Genomic DNA, 14,707 nt, shown 5'->3' on the forward strand with positions numbered 1-14,707 from the left:
CTACTATACCCAGCACGACATGATGGAGCAATGTTGGCTGGGGCACTGCTGCAACCTGTTCTCCCTCGCTACATCACTGAAGTGTTGGTCCATCGTCATCTTTGGCAATCCCTCAGAATGTAGAATTTCTTGCTTACACTCCAGCCCATTGGGTTCTGAGATGGCTAATAATTGGGATGCAGATACATGGACAAGTGGTGCTAGGAAGTAGGTAGCTTGTTTGGGATTTGTGCAAGCTCTTCTGGCCTCAGGCTCCATTTTTCTATCTACATCTAAATGTGTGGGATGCAGTCCTGAATGAAGCTTCTCCACTTTGGTCGGTCACAAACCAGGGTCTCCCACGAGACCACTGAGATATTCAAGCCCTTCAGCTCAGCTCTGAAGACAGTACATTTCGACTTTCTTCTTCTCCAGGAAGTTTCCTGCTATGACCAGCTTCCAAGCTGAGCAGTTAATTTGGGAGCCTAATGTCATGTTTTTGATTAGCATGTCCTGTGCAGTGATCACTGCTTTCTTTCTGATCAATAGATTTGGAGGATCTTGTGAAAACACCATTGTCCAATGATTTTACTGTCTACAAGGGGCGAAGCCACATTAGATTTGGTACTGGGTAATGAGCCCGGCCAGGTGTTAGATTTGGAAGTAGGTGAGCACTTTGGTGATAGCAATCACAATTCTGTTATGTTTACTTTAGTGATGGAAAGGGATAGGTGTATACCACTGGGCAAGAGTGATAGCTGGGGGAAAGGCAATTACAATGAGATTAGGCACGATTTAGGGAGCATAGGATGGGGAAGGAAACTGCAGGGGACGGGCACATTAGAAATGTGGAGCATATTCAAGGAAAAGCTCCTGTGTGTCCTAGATAAGTATGTACCTGTCAGTCAGGGAGGAAGCTGTACAGCGTGGGAGCCGTGGTTTACGAAGGTGGTGGAATCTCTGGTCAAGAGGAAGAAGAAGGCATATGTTAGGATGAGATGTGAAGGCTCAGTTAGGGCGCTTGAGGGCTACGAGGTAGCCAGGAAAGACCTAAAGAGAGAGCTCAGAAGAGCCAGGAGGAGACATGAGAAGTTGTTGGCGGATAGGATCAGGGTAAACCCTAAGGCTTTCTATAGGTATTTAAGGAATAAAAGAATGATGAAAGTAAGATTAGGCCCAATCAAGGATAGTAGTGGTAAGTTGTGTGTGGAGTCAGAGGAGATAGGGGAAGCACTAAATGAATATTTTTCAACAGTATTCACTCTAGAATATGGCAATGTTGTCGAGGAGAATACTGAGATACAGGCTACTAGACTAGGTGGGATTGAGGTTCATACAGAAGAGGTATTAGAAATCCTACAGAGGGTGAAGATAGATAAGTCCCCTGGGCCGTATGGGATTTATCCTCGGATCCTCTGGGAAGCCAGGGACGAGATTGCCGAGCCTTTGGCATTGATCTTTAACTCGTCATTGTCTACAGGAATAGTGCCAGACGACTGGAGGATAGCAAATGTGGTTCCCCTGTTCAAGAAGGGGAGTAGAGACAACCCTGGCAATTATAGACCAGTGAGCCTTACCTCAGTTGTTGGTAAAGTGTTGGAAAAGGTTATAAGGGATAGGATTTATAATCATCTAGAAAAGAATAAATTGATTAGGGATGGTCAGCACGGTTTTGTGAAGGGAAGGTCTTGCCTCACAAACCTTATTGAGTTCTTTGAGAAGGTGACCAAACAGGTAGATGAGAGTAAACCGGTTGATGTGGTGTATATGGATTTCAGCAAGGCGTTCGATAAGGTTCCCCACAGTAGGCTATTGTACAAAATGCGGAGGAATGGATTTGTGGGAGATATAGCAGTTTGGATCGGAAATTGGCTTGCTGAAAGAAGACAGAGGGTGGTAGTTGATGGGAAATGTTCATCCTGGAGAGCAGTTACTAGTGGTGTACCGCATGGGTCGGTGTTGGGTCCACTGCTGTTTGTCATTTTTATAAACGACCTGGATGAGGGCGTAGAAGGATGGGTTAGTAAATTTGCAGACGACACTAAGGGCGGTGGAGTTGTGGATAGTGTCGAAGGATGCTGTAGGTTGCAGAGAGACATCGATAAGCTGCAGAGCTGGGCTGAGAGGTGGCAAATGGAGTTTAATGCAGACAAGTGTGAGGTGACGCACTTTGGTAGGAGTAACCGGAAGGCAAAGTACTGGGCTAATGGTAAGATTCTTAGTAGTGTAGATGAGCAGAGATATCTCGGTGTCCATGTACGCAGATCCTCGAAAGTTGCCACCCAGGTTGACAGGGCTGTTAAGAAGGCATACAATATTTTAGTTTTTATTAATAGAGGGATCGTGTTCCGGAACCAAGAGGTTGTGGTGAAGCTGTACAAAACTCTGGAGCGGCCGCACTTGGAGTATTGCGTACAGTTCTGGTCACCGCATTATAAGAAGGATGTGGAAGCTTTGGAAAGGGTGCAGAGGAGATTTACTAGGATGTTGCCTGGTATGGAGGGAAGGTCTTATGAGGAAAGGCTGAGGGACTTGAGGCTGTTTTCATTAGAGAGAAGAAGGTTGACAGGTGACTTAATTGAAACATATAAAATAAAATAATCAGAGGGTTAGATAGGGTGGATAGGGAGAGCCTTTTTCCTAAGATGGTGACGGCGAGCACGAGGGGGCATAGCTTTAAATTGAGGGGTGAAAGATACAGGACAGATGTCAGAGGTAGTCTCTTTACTCAGAGAGTAGTAAGGGAATGGAATGCTTTGCCTGCAACGGTAGTAGATTCGCCATCTTTAGACACATTTAAGTCGTCATTGGATAAGCATATGGGCGTACATGGAATAGTGTCGGTTAGATGGGCTTCAGATCGGTATGACAGGTCGGCACAACATCGAGGGCCGAAGGGCCTGTACTGTGCTGTAATGTTGTATGCTCCATGTTCTATGCGCTGTATATTGTGGGGTGGGGGAAGCTGGTGGTTTGTTTTCCTGCAGTAGCTGGTTGCAAGAGGACTTTAGATTTTTCTGCATGTTTACTGAAGGATTCATCTTCACAAGTGCTTCAGAGAAGGAGTTGGCAATGACCTAGAGCTCAGTACTGAGTCAGCAGGCACAAACATCATCTGTATCAAAAACAGAAATTGCAACAGGAACTCTGCAGGTCTGGCAACAACTGTTCAAAATTGAAGAAGGGTCACAGGACTTGAAACATTTAATCTGTTTTCTGTCCACAGATGCTGCCAGACTTGCCCAGCATCAGCAGCAATTGCTGTTTTTGTTTCAGATTTGTAACACTGACAGTTTTTAATTCTATTTTCGTGTTGTTTGTACTTTGCGTGTGGTATTCAAAGTACCTTGCGTAAATCTACTCCCTTCTCTCAACACTGTTCTGATTGAGAGACTCTCATTTACTCTGAGCCTGTGACTGGCCACAGTTGCAGCGTCATATAGTGAAATGTGTAAGGGTGAAGAACCAGAGTCCAGGAACCCAGGGCTGCAGAGGTGGTGTATTGTGTGAATGAGGAACTAGCATGTGGCAGGTTCTCTTGGTGGGAGTTGGGGATAAGCTCACACCTGCTCATGGTTCCCTCCAGAATCTCTGACCTCCAGTCATCTTGGAACCGCTTTGCCATTGAACCAAAGTCCTAGTCCTGGTCCTAGAGTGGAATGTCAACACATGACCATCTGATTCTGAGGCATCTCTGATTCAGCCACGAACGCTGTGTAGGGATTGCTTGCTCCTTTCTGAAGAGATGGTGTACCTGTCCTGTGCCTCAGTGAGAATAAGGATTAAAACAGAACACTAATGTTTAAAATCAAGTCAACAGCATTAGGGATCCTGTCCTTTAAACACATCAGCGATTGCAATTCAGGAAGTACTTCATTTTCTGCGAGGCCCTGTAAGGATACAAAAACCAGTACAGAACTGTAAGTTTTTTTTTTCCTTTCTCTAAGATTTGGTCACCTCTGTTCTGTCTCAGATGACCTGGCAGAGCTGCTACTTGGAGAGTCAAAGTTGGAGCTGTACCTGAAAGACAATCCAATCAAACAGGGAGTCACTCCTCCAGATGCCAAGCCAAAGCTAAGCGAGGTGAAGAAGCATTTGATAGGTGCACTCGATAGAGGCAATTTAAAGGTAATACATCTCTCTCTCGCGATCTTGCTACAACCTTTGCACCTAAAATAGAGGCAGAGATTGCTGCATGTGCTCAGTGGGTAAGGTGACATCTGAAGAGGGAGAGGCAAAGTTAATGTTTCAGCTTGATGACAATTGCACTAAAGGCTCATTAACCTGAACCGGTTTCTCCTCTATGGATGCTGCCAGATCTGCTAAATAATTCAATCATTTCTGTGGAGCACTGATGTACAAACTGAGATGTGCAGTATGAGCAGCATGGTTAACAGCGTTCTCCCAGTTGTGGAGCTCAAAATATCCTTCCATCTTCAGTAATTTTAAAAACTGACTAAAAATGCTGTTGCTTTGAAGATGTTTTGTAGGTGGCATGGTGCTGAGTGGTAGGGCACTGTATTGTTGGGTGTGACTTTTTTTCTTGCTCTGAATATGTGAAGAGTTTTGGTGTCTTTATATTTTAAAGGTACTGTATAAGTATAAACAGTTGCCTGATTTTCTGGGAGTAGCATTGAAAAGGATGCACTAGACATAGACGGTTTTCTGAGAGTTTCTGTTCCACCTCAGATTTCAGACTTCAGAATGTCACAGACCTTTTAACAAGGGTCATGCTCTGGCCAGTTACACATCACTTGTCCTTTAATAATGTTAGAGGAAATTTGAAATCAAGCTGAAGTGAGTAATTTACACCTTTACGTTGGCTAATGTATCTCATTAATTTGAGTTTAATTGCTAGTGACCACAGACTTTTGAGAAATTAGATTTTACGGTCTTAAAATCATCACGCTGCTACATTTCAGAAGTATTTAATTGGCTACAAAATTCTTTGAGAAGCTTGGTGGTCATGGGAGGTGGCATGGTGGTTCAGTGGTTATCACTGCAGCCTCACAGTGCCAGGGACCCGGGTTCGATTCCAGCCTTGGGCAACTGTCTGTGCGGAGTTTGCACATTCTCTCTGTGTCTGTGTGGATTTCCTCCAGGTGCTCCGGTTTCCTCCCACAGCCCAAAGATGTGCAGGCTAGGTGGATCGGCCATGCTAAATTGCCCATAGTATTCAGAGGTGTGTGGGTTAAATGGGGATGGGTCTGGGTGGGATGCTGCAAGGACCTGTTTCCACACTGTAGGGAATCTAATCTAAACGGCAGTCTGTTTTTTTTAATATTCAGAGTACCTAAGTACATTTAATGCAAAAACGGATATCACTGACCAAACTCAGCTGGCCAGGTATTGTCTGTGGGAAGAAAGCAGAGTTAGTGTTGAGTCCAGCAATTGATAAATCTGATGAAGAGTTGTTAGACTAGAAACGTTAACTCTGCTTTCTTCCCACAGATGTTGCCAGACCTGCTGAGTTTCACCAGCAATTTCTGTTTATGTTTCACAGCTGCAGAATCCAAAGTTCTTTGTTTTATTTTCATGTAATGCCCTATTTAAGTAAGTAATGTTAATAAAATCTCTCCCTCTCAAACAAGGCTCATCACCAGCCTTGGTAACTGCACTAGTCCTGACACTTCCAGCATTCCTCCAGTGAGATGACCAGTCCACTCTGTGTTATATGTGTGGCAGTTTCATTAGTTCCTCCCAATCAGCTCCAAGTTTGCTTCCAGACTTTGCTTATTTATGCACCATTTGTCTTGTTTAATCACACCCCAAAACATCTGAAGATCCCAGATTGAGAAGCATATGTTTACAGAGGTGTTTACGCACTGCACTGTTTGCTCTTTTGTCAGCAAGATTTTGCGCAGGAAACCAACTTGATTTTGGCCAAGTGTTACTACGTGGAGGGTGACCACACCCGAGCTCTCCACCTGTATTCCAAGGTCGATCTGGAAAAGTTGCAGTTGGTGGGAGTGCCTGTCTACAGACTGAGGATCATTGCTGAATCCTATGCTACAAAAGGTGAGAGCGCTTTTATTCCAAACGTCCATTAACTCCAAACATCTGACTGGTCATGTTCTGTCAGGCATAGTGTAGTTACTTAGCTCCTGCAAAGTTATATTGTTCGGCAAAGGTGCACAGAGATTTAGAAACAAAAGGTCTGCCAAAAGTGGAATACTGCATTTGGATTAGTTGACCTTTGAAGAGAAGCATTTTATCAATGAGAAGGGGAGATCCAGCTAGAAGGTAGCCTTGTCTCTGTCCTGTCATTCCTGTCCATGCTCACTCCGATCATTCTCTGTTCTTATCACAGAAGAGTTACATGTATGGAATTAGATCATAGGTCAACCATGATTTTACTGGATGTCAGCAGTAGGAAGCCATGTGTTTTTGGCCAAATGCCACAAAACACGTGAGACAACTCCTCTGTTTCACTCTATTTTTCAAGGACAATTTGGGTAAGTTGTAGTGAGTCAGATTGGAGGATCTTGTCTCCAGCTTCCTTCCATTTTCCTCATCCAACTATCAAATCTGACCTTTAATATTGTAATAATTTCTTCCTCTGCTGATTGAAGGTAATTTCCCCAACCCATAAGTGTCTGTGAGAATAGGTCTCTCTGACTTCTTTTCCAATTCTTTTACATTTTATTTCCCATCAGTGCCAGTCATTCTAGATCCCTCAGCTATTGGAAGCTGAATGATTCTATCTACCTAATCCTTTTATAATTTGGAACTGCCTTGACTTATTGTCTGCACTGTTTTAGTGAAAAAGCCCTGCAGAATTTTCAAGTTTTTTTTCATATTTTCTTAGACCACAAAATATAGTGAACCAAAAAGAAGATGCAGAAAATCTGAAATGAAAACAGAAAGTAATGGAAATGCTCAGCAGCATCAGATATCATCTGAGAAGAGAACTAATGTTTCAAGCCTGCAACTTTTCATCAGAACTGAGGGATGTTAGGAAAATCAAAGATTTTGAGCAATTAGTTGTTGGGCAAAAGAATGAAGGTATTTTCTGTAATAGGGTGGAGAGCAGGAGGGATTTTAAACAGTTGCCATCTGAAAGCAAAATCAAGAAAATTAAAAGGGAAAGAAGCAACAAAGAAAAATGTGTCAAAGCGGAGGTGGAAGGTTTTTAAAATTAATTCAGGGGATGTGGTCATCGCTGGCTGGGCCGTTGTTTATTGTCCATTCTAATTGCCCTTGAGAAGGTGATGGTGAACTGCTGCCTTGAATTGCTGTAGGTAGAACTACAATGCTGTTAATAAGGGTGTTTCGGGCTTTCGACCAAGCCAGACTGAAGGAATGCGATATATTTCTGAGTCAGGATTGTGAGTGGTTTGGAGGGGAACTTGCAGGAGGTGATGTTCCCATATAGTTGCTGCTTTCTCCTTCTAGCTGATAGTGGTGTGGGTTTGGAAGCTGCTGACCCAAGTCTTGGTGAAATTCTGCTGTACATCTTGTAAGTCATACCCACTGCCACTACAGAACTTTGGTATTGGAGGGAGTAAATGTCTGTGGATGGGGTGACTGTCAAGTAGGCTGCTTTGTCCTGGATTGTGTCAAGCTCCTTGAATGTTGTTGGAGCTGCACCCATCCAGGCAAGTGGGGAATATTCCATCACACTCCTGACCTGTGCCTCCTAGATGATGGACAGGCTTTGAGGAGTTGGGATACAAGTTACTCACTGCCTGACTCCTAATCTCTGACCTGCTGTTGTTGCTAGAGTATTTATGTATCTGGTCCTGTTCAGTTTCTGGTCAGTGGTAAACCCTGTAGAAAGTGGGAGATTCATTATTTGTAATGTATTGAATATCAAGGAGTGATGATGAAATTCCCTCGTTGGTGATTGTCATTGTCTGGTATTTGGGTAGCGTGAAAAATTGTTAACTGCAGCAATGCCCAGTCAAAAGATGAGATGGTGTTCCTTAAAGTTATGTTGAGCCCTATTGGGATGCAGCAGCAGGTCTAGGACAGAAAGATCAACGTTGGAATCAAGGTGGAGAATTAAATGGAAGGCAACTGGAACCTCATGGTCATGTGTATAGACTGAAAGGAGGTGTTCCACCAAATCAGTCACCCAGTCTGTCTTTGACCTCACCAACACAGAAGGTACCATGTCATAAGCTACAAGTCGATTGTGATGAATTGAAAGAGATACAAATTATTTGCTGTTTACAATTGTGGTAGTGTTTGGTCTTAGGATGTTAAGAAGGGATATCGGGGTTGGGGGCCAGGGGGTAGGAAACACATCAGATGTTGTGAGGTGAATTGCACTGTCCAAGCAGATGAGACTGAGAATCAAGGAGAATGTAATAGAGCTTTTGCAGTTGCAATAACATTAACAGTGTAGTCTTTGTATTTATGGGAGAGGGGCTCGGTTAGCTCACTTGACTGGATGACTGGTTTGCAATGTGGAGTGATGTCAGCAATGTAGATTCAATCCCTGCACTGGCTGAGGTCACCATAAATGGCTCTCCTTCTGAACTTTTCTCCTCGCCTAAGGTCCTCAGGTTAAACCACCACCAGTTGACTCTCTGTAATGAGAAAGCAGCCCTATGGTCTCTGATGAAGGGTCTAGGCCCAAAACGTCAGCTTTTGTGCTCCTGAGATGCTGCTTGGCCTGCTGTGTTCGTCCAGCCTCACATTTTGTTGTCTGAGCCCTATGATCTGTTGTCTGTGGCACATCTCGGTTATGGGAGTCATAAGTTTATACTGAGTTTATAGTGAACATTGCTTGTTTCCTTTTGTGGGGATAAACTGAGAACTCAGGAAGGAACTATAAAATTTGAAGATAGATCTTTTTGGGGAAGCAAATGCAGTTATGTCTTCCAGTTCAGATTGAGAACAGGATTCAATCATCAATATATAGGAAAAGGAAGTTCGGAGAGGGGCCTGAGTCGAAGGGGAATGAGAAATATTTCACATCTCCGACTACAAAACTGCTGTAGCAAAAACCCACAAGGGTACAGCTTTTATAGAGTGCAAGTGGATAGAGTTGAAGGAAAAGTTGTTCAGTGTGTGAACAAGTTCAACTAGATGGAGAGGAGCGTGCTTGTCGGTGCATCTCATGAAAAAGTTTAATCTTTTTAAAGCTTCAGTATTTTACTATGGTTTGGAATGTTACATACGTTACTCCAACTGGGGTCTTTATGATGGCTCAGGCTATCTGTCGGCCTTTATTTGCTATGTTTTTTGTGATTGGAAAGCTTCTTGATTTTTTAATATATATAAAACAGCTCAATTTAATTTGGGATTCCCATTGACCTGCATCCCTGAATTCTGAATTCACTAAGATTTGAGAAAATTGGTGGTTCATTACATGAGAATTTCATAACTAATATTTGCTGTAAAAATTTTGATTCACGTGTCCTTTTTGAATTCCTATTGAAAACCATTCATCCTCTGTTTTGGAGGCTAGAAGATAGTGCTGTTTCATCTTGGAGCACAGCCAGCAAAACAGTTTGAGGGCAGTCTGTGGGTTCAAGGTCAGCTATTAATCACAGCATCTGTCAAATGAAAGAATAACTGCAAAGCTGCCTCTTTGCCAGGCTTCCTATTAACTGTCTGAGTCTTTGCTTTCCAATGGAGCATTTTAAAATTTATTGGGATTTGGGCATCGCTGATGAGCAACATTTAAAGCCCAAATCTGAATGGAACAGACCCTCTGCCCACTATGTCTGTATGTGAGTGAGTTATTTATTGTCACATATATCCAGAAAGATACTTTGTAAAATATTTTGTCATTTTGTTTTGTCAGCACAATCTGAAGAGTGGCAGATGGAGTTTAATTTGGATAAATATGAGATATTGCATTTTGGTAAAGAAAACAAAGGGCAAGACTTATACAGTTAAAATTAGGGTCTTAGGTAGTGTCGCAGAACAGAGAGACCTAGGGGTTCAAGTCCATAATTCTTTTGATGTTTGCATTGCATATGGTTAGGATGGTTAATAAGATGTTTAGCACGCTTGCCTTCATTGCTCAGATCTTTGAGTATAGGATTTGGGATGTCTTGTTGAGATTGTACAGGACATTGGTGGGCCCTCTTCTGGAGTATTGTGTGCAGTTCTGGTCTCCCTCTCACAGGAAGGATATTGTTACGCTGGAAAGGGTTCAGAAGAGTTTTAGCACGATGTTGCCGGGAATGAAGGGTTTGGGTTACAAGGAGAGGCTGGGTAGGCTGGGACATTTTTCACTGGAGCATAGGAGGTTCAGAGGTGACCTTTTAGAGGTTTGTAAAGTAATGAGGGCTATAGGTAAGGTGAAGTGTAGGAGTCTTTTCTTTAGGGTGAGGGATTTCAAGACTAGGGGGTATATTTTTAAGGTGAGTGGAGAAAGATTTTAAAAATGCATGAGGGGCAATTTTTTTTTAAAACACAATGGTTTGTGTGTGAATGAATTTCCAGAGGAAGTGGTGGATGTTTGTACAGTTAGAATATTTAAAAGACATTAAGTTAAGCACATGAATAGAAATGATTTGGCGGGATATGGGCCAAGTGCAGGTGAATGGGACTAATTTAGTTTGGGATTATGGTTGACATGGACTTGTTGGACTGAAAGATCTGTATTGGTGCTGGAATATTGTATAACCCAGTGCCATTTTGAGTTACAAAAGGAATAAAAAGAAATTACTTAAATAGAAGCCGAATTCTGTGCGAGGGGTATTCAAATATAGCTCCAGGGTTTCTGCAAGGTCCCTGCAGCAGTAATGACCCTGCCAAAAATTGTTGCTTCAGGCCTACCACAGCCAGGAGCCCCTGCTCCAGGCATTACCACCATTGCAGTCATACCCCACTGTCACGGTGCTAGCTTTCCCCAGGCATTAGAAGATAAAGGAAAAAAGAGAAAGGATAAAGGAGAGCGAGAGGGAAGGATGCGGCTAGCTGGAGCAGATGGGCTCAGGAGCCCAAACACGACCTACTGTGCTAATGCTGTCATCTTGAATTGCCAACAGTGATGTTATTCCAAACTAACCTCATCTGTCTGCACATGGTCCGCATTCCTGTATTCACTACCTGTTCATGCCAGGCTAAATGCTTCTTAAACTTTGCTATCATATCCACTTCTAACCCCTCCCCAGCAGCGTGTTCCAGGCACCTGTGTCTGTGAAATAAAAACACACCTTTCCTTGATGGATCTTCTTTAAACTTTTCCCCTCTCACCTTAAACCGGTCGCCGCCGCCGCCGCCCCCCCGCCCCCAGTATTTGACATTTCCACCCTGGGAAAGGGACTTGAACTGCCCGCCCTATCTGCACCCTTCCTAATTTTTTGTGCTTCTGCCAGGTTCCCCCCCACTCAGTCCAGATTTGTCCAATCTCTCCTTAAAGCTCATTGTCCTGTTGTTGCTGTAATCCTGAACAGTAAGGATGGTCATGAGAATATTTGGATTTGTTGTTAGTTGAAGGGTGGCTGGTAAGTTTACATTGGTGTGTAGGGAATAACATGTCTTTAGTTATGGGAGAAGGTATATCCGAAAGATCTCTTCAAGTTCAGTTGGACACTATTCCATTTAGAATTATACAGTACAGAAGGGTGACGTATTTGGCCAACTGTGATCGAGCAGATTCTTCAAAGAGTTATCCAATTAACTCCCACAAATGTAAGGCACTCATAGACTGTTTGAAAGTGGCTAAAATGACTGATCTCTAAAAGAGCCATATTTGTAGCAATGACACAGATCTCTGAATTATTCCCCTAAACCATCACTTCTGGCTATGCTTCAGAAAACCTACCTCTGCTGTCCTAATATCCATTTGTGTGGCTTGGTGTCAAATTTTGTCCAATTCAATATTTTGTTAAATTATACTCCTGTGGAGAGGGTATTCACAGCCATGTTAAAATGAGTGGTTTTGAAGTGGAATTTTTCATCTCTTTTTCATTTTGGCTCAGCCAGCATTTATTGCCTGTCCTGAATTGTCTCTGAGAAGGTGGTGGTGGACTGCCTTTCTGAATTGTTCTAATCACTGTGGTTACCACCCACACTGCTATTTTGGAGGGAGTTCCAGAATTTTGACCTAGTGACAGTTAAGAAATGGTGATATGCTTCTGATTCAGCATGTTTTGGGTCTTGGTAGGGAACCTGCTGAGTGGTGATCCCGGTTATCAGCTGCCCTTGTCCTTCTAGGTAGTAAGAGGTCACAGTTTTGGAAGGTGCTGTTCTAAAGGTGAGTTGCTGCAGTGCATCTTGTAAATAACGTAGACTGGCACAGTGTTAGTGGTAGAGACAGTGAACGTTTGGGGATGTGGTGCAATCAAGAGGTCTGCATTATCCTGGACGATATTGATTTTCTTGAGTGTTGGACCCCCATGTGTTGACTGTATTTCTCTTTTATTTAACCTGTCTTTCTAATCAACCTGTTCAGAGATGTTATTTCATACCTCAGGAGCAGGTGGGACTTGGATCTGGGTGTCTCAGTCCAAGGTTAAGGACACTGCCACTGTGCCACAAGGGAGTCTTAAACAAATAAGCGCAGCATTCAAGTCTCTGTTCACTGTATACTTATTCTGTTTTAATTGTATGCAGGTGGAGGGATTTAATTGTGCGTTCACTTGTGCAGAAGATTGGGCCCTGTCAGTGAGCCATCAAAGATGTTGTTAAATCTGACTTTTCCTTGGATATGTCTGCACTCGATATCCCTGGAAGGGAGTAGTGCAGTGTCCACTGGCAAGTGTGAAGCCGTCCATGAGCAGTGGGCACAGTAAGGGTTGTAGTGCATCATTTTTGCCTTGTCTTCTGTTTCCCCCAGACCCTCCCCCACGACAAAAAATTTAGGTTTCTTTTAAGATTTGCATTTAGGTTACCGTACCATTTAAGGGGCTATCACTAATCAATTTATCTTGATTTGTTCCTTCAAAAGAGTATAACGAAACACTTAGCTATATCATAATTGAATTAGGAAGCCTATGTTTGTAATGTTTCCTTTTGTAAATAAATACAAATCTGAGTAAGGATTGTCTTCAGTATCATTCCCAACTCGGTTTCTGGAATTTATTGTCATCCTCCTGAAATATTCTCTACCTCCATCACTGGTGTGCACTGCAGCAACCTGCCAAAGTTCCTTTGACAGCACCTTCCAAATCTGTGACCTGTGACCTTCAAAGACCAGGTCAGCAGACTGATGAGGACACTGACATCTTCTCCCCTCGCACATCATCCTCACTTCACGCTGTATTTCTATTCCTCCACTATTGCTGGGTCAAAAATATGTAACTCATGCCCTCATTGCACTGTGGGTGCATCCACACCGTTTAGGCTACAGCGCTTCAAAGAAGCCACGAAAATCCACCTTCTCAAGCAATTAGGGATAGCTGTTATATGTTAGTCTAGCCAGCAATGCTCGCCATATGAACAAATAAAGAAAACAATAATCGGTATCACAGGGCTGCTGTTGCTGAGATTGAGGCTGAAAGACAAAGTTTGAGTTGATGAATTTCAAGTATTCTGGTTCATCTTGCCTGACCATGCTTGGTATTGATACTTGATCCCTCAGAGTCTAACTTGCCTCGTTCCTCAACATCCACATCTCTCTGCCCCAACCTCCCCTCCATATACATGTGGATAATATACAAAAGAATGAAAATTGTAGCTGACACATGCTAATGTCCATGTCCTTGTAAAGCCTGCTGGCTGTTTGTCGTGAGTAAATGATGTGTTATTTATTACATCATTTTGATCACACTAGGCAAGTTAAAAGCTAGATTGAATCTGCACTGATAGATTAGCTCCAAAACACACACACACAAACTACTGGAGAGAGACAGCTGGTCTGATAGCATCGCTGGAGAGAAAACAGTTAAAATTTTCAGTTCAGTGACCCTTCTTTAGTACTAAATAGATAGGCCAGTTGGATAGCTGATAGATTAGTTGACCACTGTAATGGTTCATTACTGAAGCATAGTTACAAGAGGCTGTAGATATTCTCAACAACAGAATGCAAGCTTTTTATACTTAAAAATAAACTATTTATGTAATACTTAGAAAGATCTTAATACTAATAGCAAAAGAGAATGTCAACTGGTTTCCCAGAGCTATCCTTTTACAAATATTCAGTGCCAGAGAAATATCACTGCTATCTCAACTTATTCTTCAGCTATCTGACTTCTCAGTTTACTTTCATAGGACAATGAATCTTTTCAGAGTCCTGTTGGCATGACCTTCTCATAATTTTGATAGCTTAAACTTTTCAGCTGTAAGAACTTGATCTATACAAACTCCTGGCTTGGAAGCTTCATTGAGATGTTTGGTTCCCCTAGATTGAATACTTGATTCTTGTGCTGGGAGAAAGCTACTTTCTGAACTGAAGTCAGAAACCGAACCAATTACCTCAGTCTGTTAGCAACTCAGTAGAATAAATATTCCATTTATTTAGTACTTCAGCTTTCCTATCAGACACTTGACTGAACTCCTATGCCTTCTCAGAACGGGTGAAGTTCGGACAGTGTTCCAAATGACTGTGAACTTCTAAATGAAAAATAATGTTCACAGAATTATTGGCAATTTATTCTCCTTTATTTTAAAACTCAAATCCTAAACTATGATTGATATATGAAATATACCTTTTATCACAGCATTATTTATTTTTAGCATATTCTCTGAGGTGTTGTAGCTGTTCTGGTATTTTACCAGATGGCGGCGGCTGCATACATATGACTACATTGAAATTATCTTCAAGCCGAGTTCATTGTTAGTTGCAGTCTTAAATTCTGTGTGCCTGTGTATAGAAGACTTA

General features: G+C 42.5%; 1 protein-coding gene across 2 annotated transcripts in view; it reads left to right on the top strand.

Annotated features, from left to right (window-relative positions):
* The window catches only part of ttc7b (tetratricopeptide repeat domain 7B), a 433,024-nt gene that overhangs the window by 2,267 nt on the left and 416,050 nt on the right, over nucleotides 1-14,707 (top strand). For both annotated transcript variants that reach the window (XM_059648959.1, XM_059648958.1), the window contains exons 2-3: nucleotides 3,953-4,107; nucleotides 5,829-5,997. In XM_059648959.1, coding sequence (XP_059504942.1) covers nucleotides 3,953-4,107; nucleotides 5,829-5,997 — 324 coding nt within the window. The remainder of the gene's footprint in view (nucleotides 1-3,952; nucleotides 4,108-5,828; nucleotides 5,998-14,707) is intronic.

Source organism: Stegostoma tigrinum, chromosome 10 (genome assembly GCF_030684315.1).
Source record: "Stegostoma tigrinum isolate sSteTig4 chromosome 10, sSteTig4.hap1, whole genome shotgun sequence".
NCBI lineage: Eukaryota > Metazoa > Chordata > Chondrichthyes > Orectolobiformes > Stegostomatidae > Stegostoma > Stegostoma tigrinum.